Source organism: Passer montanus, unplaced genomic scaffold, assembly GCF_014805655.1.
Source record: "Passer montanus isolate IOZ18808 unplaced genomic scaffold, ASM1480565v1 scaffold95, whole genome shotgun sequence".
NCBI classification, from domain to species: Eukaryota; Metazoa; Chordata; class Aves; order Passeriformes; family Passeridae; genus Passer; species Passer montanus.
The window spans coordinates 1,090,784-1,105,423 of NW_024374923.1; the positions used below are offsets into that span (position 1 = coordinate 1,090,784).

Genomic DNA, 14,640 nt, shown 5'->3' on the forward strand with positions numbered 1-14,640 from the left:
CTTGTGGTATTGCTGATGTATTTTTTTTATATTTATCTTATTTCCAAAGAGATGTAAAATGTTAGGAAACAGAAGAATATATTTTCTAATAAAATCTAAAATAAATTGTTATAGGTTCTAGTGCGTTTTTGTTGAAATGCCAGCTGCAATGATCATCTTATTTGCAGATGAAGTGATTACTGGTATAAGAGTATGATATAAAGAAGGTCATAGTTCAAAGAAAAATGGAATTCTGCTTACCATTTGCAGATCTTCCAATTCTTCATTTGGTACTTTAACTTGTAACCACTCTATTTTTTGGATGGCGAGAAATCTGTGAGAGAAATTACAGCAAGATTACTTTGTCATTAGATACTTGATATGACAATTTAGGAAAAGGTGAAGGAGGAAATGGTATTTAGCTCTATTTCTATGAAGATTCAAACCCCTTTTTGGTATTCTGAAATACCAACAACACCAAAATAAATTGCAGCCTTGGAATAGCAGTATCAAATTTATTTTGGTATGGATGTATTTTGAAGTAGAAATGTATAGCAAGTTTTTGTAAGGCTTCAAGCCCCTGCCCCCGTTCTTTCTTCATTTCTCTCACTAGAAAACTGAAGATCAGAGCCTAAATATGATTAGGAGCTGGTGCCTTGAGTAGAATAGTTTTGAACAGAAGGAAAGAGGATAATTTATAATCTAAAGCAAACAGCAAGAGATCTGCTTTGCTGTCACAAGTCTACTGCAGCATCTCTGTGAAAGTTTTCTGTGCTATTAGTCACAGTGTGCTCAGTAGGGAAATGCACTCTTTTTCATAAAAAATATATTTTTGCAATTACTTGAAAGAGATAAACAGAGACATATATTCTCAGGAACATTTTCAAAAATTAAAGAAGTTCAAAAATCTTGATCAAAACCAGTTTGTTTCATTACTTAAGGAGGTCTTCTAAGCCAAGCTGTAAGTTCTTGTTGCTGTTGTGTAGCTGAAGCCTAGAGCACAAAGATGATGGAATTCAGTTCTCCACAACTGTAAATAAAGCTGGAGCAAGATTATGGATGTGCTGGAACAGATCATCTGTCGTTAGCAGCAGATCAATGCACAACAAATGTAAATAGCACTGGATGGATACTTAACACATGTAATCATGCCTTCACTCCTGCAGTGCAGGAGTGCCTGTGAGCTGTGTTGATCGAGTCAGCCTGTTTCCTGAGCCTCTTGCATCTATCGTGCTTAAACCCCTACATGTCTGGGGCTGTCCAGGCTAAAGAGCAAAGCTGTAAGAGGAAATAAGTGTGTTCTAGCATGTCAGAAGAATTGAAACCCCATTGCTGGCAACGGGCAATGAAAAGTTGCACATTAAGCCTTTGCATTGCTAAGGAAACTTCTCTGTCTGACCATCCAAGCTCCACTCTGGCAGTCAGAATCCACCACCTGAGCTGGGATCAAAGCTCCCTTACAGCTACACCCCCCACACTAACACAGGCCTTACTCTGAAATAGATCACGTCTGATTTTCACGGTGGTAGTTCTAACCAGATTAATCACTTCATCTGCAAATAAGATCATGAGTGCAGCAGGCATCTCAACTCATGGGCATGACCACTTATCAGCGTATAACATTTCTCCCCTGCAGCATTCATGTGTATCTTATTTCAATGGCTCATAAATAATCTTGTTCTTTTAGCTGCTAATTAAGTGGGTAATGATTGATGTTTTTCTGGGCAGCATACTGATAGATTATTTAACAGTTAGTACTGTTAATATTGTTTTGTGTTTGTGGGGGTTTATTCCCCCAAAACCTGTACTTGTAGAGATGTCTTAAGAGATATTTTTTTAATTATTAATTTGGTAAGACTTCCCTGTTATCTTTCTCCTTGGATTGTTGGTAGAAATTTCTTCCTGGTGTTTATTACAGACATCCCTGAAGGATACTAATTGTTTTATGTGTGTACATTTCCTTGAAAATATAACTAGGTTTCTTTAGCAACCAGCTGTATGTTCTAGAGACCAGATATATTATTTTTATAGAAGCCTCTCGCCCTCAGAGACAGGAACAGTGATCTTGAATGTCTCCATAAGTAAAAATCAGTGGATCTGTACTTATTTGTATATGTGCTCCAAGTGTAGTTTTCTGTTACACTGAGTTTGTTTTCATTATAGAGGTCACCTGAATCTGAGCATCTATTGTGGTCACTCCGATTAAAGAGTGTCGCTCCTAATGCATACCTGTTGCATGGCTGTGTAACTGTGCCCTCTTTTTGTGGTAACGTGACATTAATTTTTGTGGTCACATCCATTTAGCATTGCATGATGAATTGTTCTGGGAGTCCACATTGCAAATAGTGGGAGCAACTTCTCTGTTCTTTCTGTCCCCATTAGCAAACTGAAGCATTCCTGCTGACACAGGAATGGGACAACCAGTTAGTAGTATCTATGATAAACTAGTTAGTGAAGTTTATTATGGAGCACTAGCAGGAGTGCTCATTAACACCATTCTGTGCTAAAGCCCATCCTCAAATGTTAATTTCATTTGCTTTCAGGCATGTTTCGCCAAACAGAGAACACACTGCTGTTCAGTTCTCAGCCCTCTCACAGTTTCTTTTGCACTCTTTTAGAAGTATGGCCAAAGCTTTCCTGTGTGTTCCAAAATTTGATTATTCCTAAGCTTTTGCATGTGCCTGACTGGAGGTATTCGTTTTCAGTGGAGGCAGAAACAGTGGTGATGTGCACTTCCTTCTCTTATACTTCCCTACCATCCTCAACATTCCCCCAGGGTGGAAGAAAGTAAACTGTATGCTGTTCAGTGTTCTGCTTGTAGCACAGGTCCAAGTGTGGCATTCCCTTCTTTAACATGTCTTTTTGCCCACTAAGGAATAGCTACACCTTACTTAATTAGTTTATCAAGACAGACTGTACATTATCATTTATAAATTAAGTTTCTTTGGGATAATAATGCTGCTGCATTGTCATGAAATGAATAAAAATGTGAACATTACCTTCATATATATATGTGTGTGTGAGACACAGGCTTTTCCCATGCCCCTTGTCATCAGATACTACTAATTTTTTGTTGTTTTGACAGTGTACAAAATAGCATACCCTGGAGACAACAGGGCTATGTTGTTAATTCCTGTTCTTAGCCAGCCCCCTGGAATCTGTTTTGGTTTGGAATATGGGAAGGAATGAAGCTGTGGGAAACAGTGTTTCTGTCACTGGTTAGAGAAAGAGCTGCCCTGTACACTGCCATATAGGCTAATACATACATTGTGTGAATCCAGAGTATGAGAAGAATTCACCAGTGTACTGTATTTTTCCTCACTAGCAAAAATAAACTATTCAGTTTATTCCCAATTTTTGATATCCTGTTTGGCTCATTTCCCAAACAACTCTGAACTCTGAGCTGGGAATTGGGAATCTCTTTCATTCCCCCTGCCCATGTTGTTTGCTCTAGCTACTGGAACTTTTCCATTCCTGGGAGATGCTGCATCTCCCTGTTTCTCTGCCAGACTAATTTTTTTGCTCTAGTGGGCTTTGTACTTGGAGCAGAGTGTGCTAAATGCCTGGTCAGAAGTGTTACAGTTTCAGGGAAGGTAGATGATGAATTTCCAGGCTATTTCTGTTTTGGGTTTTCTTTGTTTGTTTGGTTTGTTTGTGTTTTTTTGTTTGTTGGGTTTTTTTTTTTCCTTTTTTTGTTTCCTTTCTTCTTACTGTTATGTAGTAATTGGGATTTTTTAGTTTTTCTCTCTGTACTCTCTTCCAATATGGATGTAAAATTTTCAAAAAATCCTCTAAGGTCCCATGAGGAAACAGTAACCAGTCTTTCCATTCTTTATGTGGGCACATACACACAGAAGGGCAAAGAGCAGAGCCATCATGTCAGTGTAGCACAGAGAACAGTGAAATATCAGTAGAAGATTTCTTTCTCCCTGCTATCTTAACTTTTTTCTTTGTTGATATTAAAGCATAAATTACTCTTAACACAGTTCTTCCTTAAACATTCATTGTACACTGATAGGCTCAGCAGAGGTTTGGTCACCAGGGGAATGGATGACTCAGGCTTTTACACACTGAGTCAACAGTCACAATGAGTAGATTCATATACTTTTGGCATGTAAGTACAAGCTGGTCCTTCATTTCACTGTGTTTTGTTAATTAATTTTTCCAGAATTAATTCAGACATTCTGAAGTATTGGGCAATAACATAACCTGTGGTCTGCCTGGGCGTAGGTTACGGTCGAAAGTGCGTTGATGTTGTTACCTGCTCTCACGGTGTCACGTTTGCAGTTAAGCAAACAGCCTCAGAATGCCTTTCATGCTTGTGTTTTCATCAGTTTCTGTTGGAGGGGTATGCTAATAATACCTAGCAAACTTGTTTAAATATATAACATGCTTCCCTAACTCTGTAACGTTTCACTTTGTTTCTTTGAAGACCTAAGGTTTTTGAAGGTGCTGATAGTAAATTTGTTCAAAGGGCAATAATGGAGCATGGGGCTGTGGAGCTTGCCAGGCTGCAAACAGGATATAACAAGCTTTTATTCTTTGGCATCTGCTTAAAGGTAGTCCTTTTGTTTTGCTAAAATTTTCATTTGGACTGTTTTGAAGTGAAGTGATGCACTGTGGCTCAAACTGGCAAGTTCTATGTTCTTTACCTGGGATAACTTTATTGAATATTCTCTCTGATTGAAAAGCAAGTTGTGAACAGCAGTAGTCCAGTGTCACAATAGAGATAAATAACACTGTCATCAAAGTAGGTGCAGGTTTCATTTAATTTCATTTATCTTTCTGCACCAGTGTCTCCCAAAGAGTTCTGATGCTTTATGCTGATCCTCCCTACTGGAGATATGCAGATGAGTTATTTTTCTGTCAGCTCTATCCAATGAAATTCAAGATCATGCTGCTAAGCCATCTTTTTAAAGGAAAAATGATCTAATGACTGGATTGCAGTACTGTCACAGAAATAAATTGTCTCCTATGTTCAGATAGCACCAAAGTAGTGACCACTTGGTGCAAATCTTCTTCCTATTGTTAATGGTTTCTCAGTAGGATAAAAGCCGGTGCTCTTGGTAGCTAAAAGATTTAGTCACATCTAGATAATGTATTTGAGACAAGCCACAACTAGATCAACTATTATTTGTGAGGGTTTTGCCTCCATTCATCATGCAGTAGTACTTTTTGCAAGAGTTCAGCTGTAAAGCTCCTGCCAGAGTCACTGATAATGTTTTATGGGGGTCTAATTTTATTTTTCCTAAGTGTCTGTGTCTTTCTGTTTTTCTCACTTTTGTGGTATTCTATTGAATTGTGAGCTGGCTAGCCTTCCTTTGTGGTGGGTGGGAAAAATTTGTCTCTCTGTTCCAGCTTCTGGTAGTGAACATGAGCTCTCTTGCCATTCCTCTGAATCTGTGCTACATTCTAAAAAGATGATTGTAGAGTGCAATATTTAAGGGTTGTATGGTGCATGAGATCAGGTTCTGTGGGGGGAACTGGCTATATTTGGAAATGTCAGTGATCTGCTACTACTTAAAAGATCAGCTTTCGAGAGGACAAAGTCAAATAGTGTCAAAAGGTGTCTGCCAAACCTTTTGTGCTTTGAGAACTGCTTTTCACGAAGTCTACTGTAATTTTTAGGGTGATGTCAAGTAGTGCTAATATTCAGTCATTTTAATAATGCAGTAAGTCTTAGCAGCAAAGACTTGCTGGCAACTCACTGTTTGAGCCTGGTACTGTTACATCAGTCGTTTCGTAAAGACTTCATCATGCACAAACTTTTATGCTTATCCCATTTTTCCCACCAAATTATAATGGGGTCAGTTTGAAACTATGTACCAGGAGATTTTAATTGGCAATTGGACTAAAGCAAAATCTTTCATGGTTAGATTTCTCTCCCTGTCTCTTAACTCTAATAAAAGAATGGTAAAAAAGCTTCAGCTAGTTTTCCTTTTATTTACTCCAGCAGCAGGTTGAAGCCCAAAGGAAAAAAAAAGGTATAAAACAAGCTGAGTTGGCCTTTTGTATGTATTAGAGCTTTTCTAGCATTGGCTTCTCATCAGACGAAGTTTGCTTGCTGTGAAGATAATCTGACTCACCTTTTGAAAAGTTAAAGGTCAGCTGCACTTGAGGAAGCCCCTGGTAGGCAATGGCTCATAGAAAATACCCTCAGCTCTTTCTTGACAATTACTCTCTCTGAAGCCATAGTCTTTTCTTTGTGTGCCTCAGGCTTCTGAGATCCCGGGGTAGTTTATTACCCTGCAAAAAGCACTGGCTAGATCCCACCACAGTGTTCACTGCTGCATATTCCTTAGGGAATAATAGAAGGTGTATGGTTTTTGATTTTTGGCCAATGCATGCCCCATTAATCTGTGTCCCTTCTGTGGAGCAGCTGATGATGCATTTATTTGTTTCTTCCTCCTTTTTCTTCAGTGCTTTCACCCTTTCATTTTGAAGGCACAAAGTGTATTAGTGTAAAGAATGATCTCAGTCACCTGCATGACTCTGAGCCCAGGATAAAAGTGAATTATTAAACCAGAATGGAATTTCTCTGTTAAGTAGAATGAGTTTTAATAATGATGCTATATAGGCAGAATGCAATTCTCATTTATATACCAGTCACTGACAAAATAATTGGTTATGTCACTGTCTGCTTTTAGGTATGTAGATTTATACCTGACAACTAGTTCTGCTAAGTTTACAAGTAGTAACAAACAATATAAACCAGCTTAACCACTGATAGCAATTAGTTGTTTTAGAATGTATTTGAAATGGTTGTGTAACTGGGGGAATTGTCAGACAAGAGAGGATCCAATAAGCTGCCAAAAGAGATTTTGTGGGCAAATTAAATGAGTACTTATGTAAAATTACCTACTATTGCAGCGTTTGCACACGCACACTCATGGACTGGAGCTGATGAGCCTCTGGCAGGGAGCTTTGCAGAAGCTGCAAGTATTTTTAGTGGAAACGAGATCTCAGCTCAGTTCTGTGGCATGTGACTTCCTATTTCTGTAGGTTACTTCCAAGGGACTTCCTCTGTTAAATCGACTTGCCTCTGGAGATTTAATCTGGAGCCGGAGCGTGGTCTGCTTTGTCCTGTCTCTGTGACAGCATTTTCCTGGAGTTTGCTTTTGAGTATTTTATTTTTATTTTGCACTGTCTCCAGCATGCAAGGATCTAGTGGCTGCTACCCGTGATCGGAAGCTGAATACGTTTATCCAAGTCTCAGTGGTGCATCCAGCAGAGCACATTTTGACGTGGTATTCAAGCACTGAAATCGTGGAGGTGAGAGTCTTTCTTATTCAATTAACATTTTGATTATTGGATTGCTCATTTCTTCCTTAGTAAGTGAATTAGGAATAAAACAAGTCAGTGCATTGTCTTCGGTAACTCTGGCAGTTAGTAAAGCATACCTAAGTGTGCTGTAGTTCTTGGCATTTAACCAGAATAAACAGAAATTAACTTGGCTTTTCATGAAAGCTCTGTTGTTCCAAGTAGAGGCATGGAGAATATTCGAATTTTGCAGACAGAGGTTTAGAATGAAACAGGGAATAGTTGTTCACATGAAGGGACAAGGCAATCCAAAATAAAACTTAATTAAGAGTATAGTGAGTTTGGAAAGTATTTTTAAATGCAGAAAAGCATAGTGTATTATGTGGTTTTATACTATTTGTTTTTGTTCTATTTTTTCCATTAAAGAGTTGATGCTTTTGCAATTGGAAAAATATTACCCTAGATCTATAATTTGTGAAAGAAATGTGTGTATGTAATGTCTGTGACTTTACATAAAATAATTAGTAATTTGCATCATACATTGCAACAAAAGTTGTCTGAGGCTGCTTTGCTAGTCCTACTTTGCCCTGTAAGCATTAGTGTCAGAAACAGCAAAAATCGTTCAGAGAAAATGAAGGGTGAGCAATGTAGGTGTAACTTGTTTAACTTACTGGAGAGATTCATTAAGAGCAGGGAAGTCTCATTGTAAACACACACATGATTTCACCAGAGGCTTGTTTTAACTGTTAAATACAATGAGAATATTTCATGAGCTCTTAGTGTGACTACTTTCAACCAACTACTAATTAAATTATTATGGTTTCAGCCCTCAACCATCCTGAAACTGCTTAATTCAAGTATCTTGTATCTGATCAGGATGTCTCATTGCAGACTGTCTGGAATGATGTTGTGCAAAAGATGAATGGATAACTATGTATTTTTTTAATAGAAGTTGATGTATTTCCTAATGCAATGTCCTAGACCTCAACAAATTCCTGAATTTGTTTTGTCAAGGTTCTTGGCTTTGTAGTCAAGCTTTGGTGGAGGGCAAGACAGGGGCACAGAAAGTTAATCCATAAGATAAATTACCTTTGTCATGCACAATTCTTTTTTAATTTTATTTTTACTTAATGGAAAATTTAAGGATACGCGCATGGTAATCTTTGGAAATTAAATATAATTAAACATTAAGAAATTATAAACAACATTTTGTATTATTCATTTAATTGCATGTCTTTAGCTATGATATAGGTACTTCTGTGTACAGCTTTTAAGTGTAATCATAATGTTTCAAAGCACAGGAATGTTATTTTATTGCACTACTGCCTAAAGAGGAGTATTTCAATCCCCTCTCCACAAATCAATATACTTACTGAGAGTCTCTGTAGCATTTCTATGCACTTATTATTGTGACTTAATGAAGATTGCTCCTTTTTGTATGTGTGTGCAAGTGAAATCTTTAGTTTATTTAAATTAAGATGAAATTGTGGTACTTTCAAAAAGTGTCACGGGAATAAGAAAGGGTTTGGTTGTCATGAATTGTCATGAACCTGATACTGGCTGAGCTGTTTAAAAATGTGATACTAGGCTCTGCTTCAGAAGCACTTCATATCTTTTCCAGTTAAAAACACTTTCCAGGAAGTAGTTGTGGTTTTGTTTGGATTTTGTTAATATGTTTTTAGTTTTCCTGAGAAAGTTTTAAGGCTGTTTGTTTTTTTTCATTGATTGGGTAGTAAAACTGAGCTGTTCCCATATCTCTGCTGTAGACAGCTGACACTTTTTGGGTTTCTGTACGTCCACAGTGACATCCCTCACATTGCTCAGCTGTTACCTTACTGAGTGTTTACTCATGTTGCACAGGGTACAAAAGATCCACTGTTTTTGACTGGTGTGACCTTCCCACCGGAATACCCGATCTATGAGGAAACTAAAATTAAACTAACAGTCTATGATGTCAAAGATAAATCCCAAGACACGGTAAGTGCTTTGCTTCAGTCCTTGCACAGATATTACTGAGGAATAAGTTTCTTGCTGTGTTGCTTTTTTGCTCTCATTAGCAAATTGGGGAAATGGTTTGATGTGAAATTAGTTTTGTTGTTCTCTTGTGCCTAAAATCTACTTTATCTGTTGTTGATATATTAGAGAATAGAGAAAGAGAATCATGCACTTAAGATGGGCATTTTGCTGTTGGCTTTTTAACTGGTTACATGAGTCAGCACAGGTATATAAAGGTCACAGCACTGGCAAATAAAAGATTGCTCTGGTGTGCTTTTGAGGGCAGAGAACACATGGAATAGACTGAGATAGCACCACTGTGAATAATTTTTCAGAAATACATTTCTGATAATATTTTACTTACATGCACAAACCAGAATGACAGTAGAGACTGTAACTTGGGAGAGAGCTTCTCAAATTTTAATCTCTTGTGTGGTGGTATCTGCAGCTTTTCTGGTGCTGCTTCGTTATTGATTTGTAGCAGTCCAAGCTCTACAGTGTCACAGCTAAAGGTGAATCTGTTGGGGTTCCAGTGTTGTACATTTTTGAATACAGAGTCAGCTTTTTATTCTTGGGTGTTACTCACTTGAACTGATATATGGAGGTCAGTGGGACAATCTGAGTGATTTAACTGCCAAATAAAGAGCTTGAGTACTATTCTGTGTGTTCCAGGTAATTTAAGACTACCTTAGAAAAAGGCTAAGCCTTTGTCTTAGCCTAGATGTCATCATAGGACCTATGGGAGATGTGTGTTTTTCTTCTGCGGCAGCTGGAGTCCAGCTGATAGGTTGCTCTTCGACATCAAGAATGGCCCTTGACACCTGTATTTAATTAAGTGAATTGCTTTTTGTGTATCTGCAGTTGGCACCCAGCATGATTAAAGCAAGTGCAAGCTTATGTCCTGACTGTATATCTGTTCATTTTCTGTAAGAAGGAAATCGAAGGCATAATTTAAAGCTTGAGTCTTTGAACTGCTTACAGAAGTAAAGTTCTATGTTTTGAGAACTTGTAATTTTTTTCAGGTAGAAAATTATTGATGTATTTAAATTTTCAACCTTTGTGAGCCAACAGGTTGGTTCTGTCTCCTCACTGTGCTCTTTCATGGGAATGTGTGGAGTATTTTAAGCATAGAATCTGAATTTCTCTCTAATTACCAGGAAAGGGACATGTACATGCATTTTGTAATGTATATATTTTAAATTTGGTATTGGTTTAGACTAGAGTGCCTTAAAATGGGATGTGCTGTTTATTCAGTAGAGTTGTCACCTGTAGACAGGTAACAGGCATTGAGTGAAGGGAGTTGGACTTTGTCCTTCTCTTCCAGTTTCATTCTGACTGACAGATGCTGGAGAATAATACTCTGTCTGTGGGTGATAAAAGTGAACTGAGTTTATGTGGGGGGATAGACTATAAGGTAATCTTACCCCTGAGGAGTTGCAGCTGTACAAACTACCAAAGATTAAGAACAGCCAGAGCTGTAACCAAGAAGAGTGCTGTAAGAGAGTGGTCTGGCTGATCGAGGAGGAAATTAGGGTTTGTTGGCTGTGCTGTGAGGAAGGAGTCAGTACTGTGAGGGGCTGCCCATGAGAAATCATGAAGAAGGTATGGAACATTTGCGAATAAGGAGACAACAATTGAACTTTTGCAAATAAGATGATAATAAGTTTATAGTACTTTTCCCTGTACTACTTCTTTTTTAGCTCCAGGCTCCTCTACTGCCACTTTTGAAAGAGAAGATCACCCTAGAGAACTAATATAATTTGATAAGCTTTTTGCAAACCTGTAAGAACTTTTTGTAACTGTTCTAACAACTGTAGTTCAAGACTAGAGTCTCTTCCAGGGAATTCCATTGATGTAGCTTGTAAATCATGAGAGAATACCTTTATCTTTTGTCATAGCATTTATATTGTTCCTATGTGAAACATTCTAGATCTGTGCTGTAGTATCTTTTTGTGGGGGAAAATATTAATCTCATCTTTGGTTTACATACATTTAGCATTTTTTACTACTCAGCCATTTTAAAACTGGATGTAGGCAAGAAAAAATTAAATAATATGTAAGATTTAAATCAAGATAATCTGCAGCATATGTGAATGACCCCAGGCTATCCTGGTTGCAATTTCATCTGTGGCAATATTTGGACTTCTGTTTACATCCTAAAATCTCACTTGTGAAAAACTTCACTTTCTTACCTGTAATTAATTAGAAACCATCGCACTTTCTATTAGTTTGGGTGACTTTTTTCAAGTCTGGATGTTTATGTAGGCTCATAAAAGTGAGGTTGAAATAAGCTATAATTTGATATCATTACTGGCATAGCTGCAGCAGCACAGACCTCCATGCTTGCTTCACAACCCCAGAAATTGGATATGACCCTTTGGCAGTGAAACTGCTCCAAGTGCTGTGGTGTCACAGCTCTGATTCTCCAGTCTGCAGTAGAACTGGTTTTCTTGTTTCTCAAAAAGTGCTGCCACATACTATGGCTACCATTCCTCCAAACAGACTGGTAATCCAGTTGGGGGTGAAGGGGAATCCAGGCCTGCTAGGCATGTCCTGCTCTTCTAGGCTGTGCTCCAGAGCAGACACCAACTCAAATAATTGGGCATTTATGGCAGAAATAAACCTTGAACTTGACTGTGAGATATTTTGCAGAAATTGTGTTACAGTAATAATTCCACAGCATCAGAGCTGTAGTACTGCCTGCCTCAGTTAATAAGCTCGAAGTAGTTAATATCCCTTGTCACAAATATATACTTTTAACTTTTCTTCTCTTGTTGCAACTATAAGAAGTGAATTCTGTGCATTAACTCAGCAGGATTTTACTGCCACAAATAGTAGACTGTAGAGAAGGTGGGGAAAGAGCAGTGAGTACATCACTGAGTAAAGCGTTTTCCTGGGTTTTGTTAAACCTGACTGACTACACAAGAGAATTAATTCTCATTTTCAAACCTGCTGGACTTTTACTATAACACAAAAGTAACTAAATGCTTCTTGAGTTGTGCATGCAGGTGATAATATTAAAGTGAAAGAGGCTGCTCCTCACTGAAAAACAACCAGAATTTATTTTTGGCCTGCTCTTTTAAAAAAATCTTGAAAATAACCTTTCAGTGCCAGTATTCCTGTACCAGAAAGCTTTTAGTTACTTTATTCTTGCTTGTCATTTAACTTACATTATGTAAGAAGTATGGTTTAATTATATTGAAATACTGTGCAGCTGGGATCACATTCACTGTGCTTGACACACTGAATGTTCTGACTGCACTTTTCACTTTTTATGCATCTCTGTCTGATGCTGATTATAATTATATCTTGGCTGTGTCAGATTTTCTGTAATTGAGGCTTTTTAGTTTAATGAAACAGGGGTTTTTGTTTGTTTTGACTAGTCTTTCTAAGTGATTAGTTACTGTAAGTTTTTATGTAAATAGAAACTTTTAAGGACGACTATGGTATTCCTAGTTTACTTTGATATACTTAGAAAAAAAGTAGTTGAAATGCTTATGAAATATCCTTTAAATATATCCAGTGAAGCCACCTATACAGATTAGTGGGTAAATACCATTTTATGAAAAATGTATAGTGACATGTATGTCTACATCACAAAGATTTTTCTTATATTGCCATGAGCAAATTTATGTTTTGTTAGCTTGAGCTACACTGTCTTTAGGACTTTATAAATTTAGGTTTTGTTGTAATGCAGGGGCTGTACCTGTTCTTTGTCATTGTCTAATAAGATCAGGCTTGTAAACTGTTGAAACCTCTGTCCCAGTTTTGTACAAACATGCTGTTCTCACCTTTCTTATAGACATGCAGGTTAGCCCAGTTTGGTCCAGCAAGTTTTAGAGCCGAAGCCAGGTTCATTGTCTGGGACAATACTGCATAGCACAAGTCAGGTACCACTCCTACATGACAGAACCACAGATCTGCTGATTTTGTGTTACACTGAGGGAAGTCTACTGCCTAATCAGGGAGGCAGCAGTTTGGAATATGCGTATCCTGCAGCAAGGGTTATGAATCTAGTACTCGGCTGGGCCACCTCTTTTTCATCCACACGTGGACAAGTGCTGGGAACAGAAGCAACTTTCTGTACCTGCTGGGAACTTTCTGTATGTTATCTTTGCGTCACCCCTTCAAAGATAATGTCCTTTGGATGGATATTACTACTGGAACTCGCATGCGATACTGAAGGTTATACACAGCCACTCCAATGTTATCCCCTGAGAGCAAGGAGAAACTTGGTGTATAAAAGGCTGTTAAAATATTTGACAGTCTGGTCTTCCTTTTTTTATTTCCCAAATTTTATCTTAATCACTGAGAATAAAATTAAATTGATATTTTTAGAAGTAGTGGGGCTAGAAGTTCTCTTTTGGATATGGGAACATATGTTGTAAAGCGGCAATTTTAGATTACTTTGGCTTTAAATTACGTCTTTTAAATCTTGAGGTTTAAATCTTCTATTAAACCTGCTCACTAGGAATGAAATTTTGCAAAAGGTCTTGCTTTGTGTGTTTCTTGATTTTGCAAGTGCCCCTGTTAAAACTGAATCCCGCTGGGGTGAGTGGAAAACGAAGACTTTCCATCATGACAGAGGTATTTTGAGTTAAGCTGTGAAACCAAATCTGAAGCGACAGCTTTCCATGTTCCCTCATGGGCATTGATCCCTGTCACACCACCACCATCATGCAGTTTGGTCTTTGGTGCTTTGCCATCTCTGCTGAAAAGACTCAGGGCTGGAACATTAGGAACACTGCAGAGCAGTGTGTAAAATGCATTAGCAGAGATAAATGTGAAATCTGGTACCTCGCTTTCCTGTTCTCTGCCTCCACCAGAGTGCACTCAGTCCCTCACTCCTTTGAATGCTAAAAATACTCAAACAGTTTCTCTTCAAAAACTGAAGCAAAGTGCTGTACTTTGTTTAAAGAAAAAAACTTCCCTTTGTCAGTTGTGTTCACTGCCGTCTCTGCAGGATTTGCAGAGAAATACTGTCTAAATTAGAAACTCTTATTATGTCATTCTCCATAACAGAGCAGTACTGTAGACTACTACAGTCCTACCCATAGAAATACTTGCACTAAAGCTTTAGATGTTCATGTTTCTCTTCAAAATCATGTATTTTTTTCATAAATATATATTTGATGATAGATTTAGTTTTCCTTTTGCATCAGGCTAGATGTTCTTACTAAGCATCATTATTAGCATGAGGAGAGGAATGTTTTTTGATTCTTCAAGGTACCTGCATATTGAATCCACCTAAAGTATTATTGTCAGTCCTTCTCTGTTTTTTTTTTTTTTAAAGTCTTGGATACAAAAAGAGAAATTCAAACTACTGACTTTCCTTTGGGTTTATATTGATATAAATTTGTTTGCAGTGGCTGAGAGTACAAATAGGTATCATATATCTTAGTCTGT

General features: G+C 37.7%; 2 protein-coding genes across 3 annotated transcripts in view; one reads left to right on the forward strand and one right to left on the reverse strand.

Annotated features, from left to right (window-relative positions):
- The window catches only part of SCOC (short coiled-coil protein), a 702,416-nt gene that overhangs the window by 57,771 nt on the left and 630,005 nt on the right, over positions 1-14,640 (reverse strand). The gene's annotated exons all lie outside the window — the stretch shown is intronic.
- The window catches only part of INPP4B (inositol polyphosphate-4-phosphatase type II B), a 187,258-nt gene that overhangs the window by 16,703 nt on the left and 155,915 nt on the right, over positions 1-14,640 (forward strand). For both annotated transcript variants that reach the window (XM_039696121.1, XM_039696120.1), the window contains exons 3-4: positions 7,133-7,251; positions 9,100-9,216. In XM_039696121.1, coding sequence (XP_039552055.1) covers positions 7,133-7,251; positions 9,100-9,216 — 236 coding nt within the window. The remainder of the gene's footprint in view (positions 1-7,132; positions 7,252-9,099; positions 9,217-14,640) is intronic.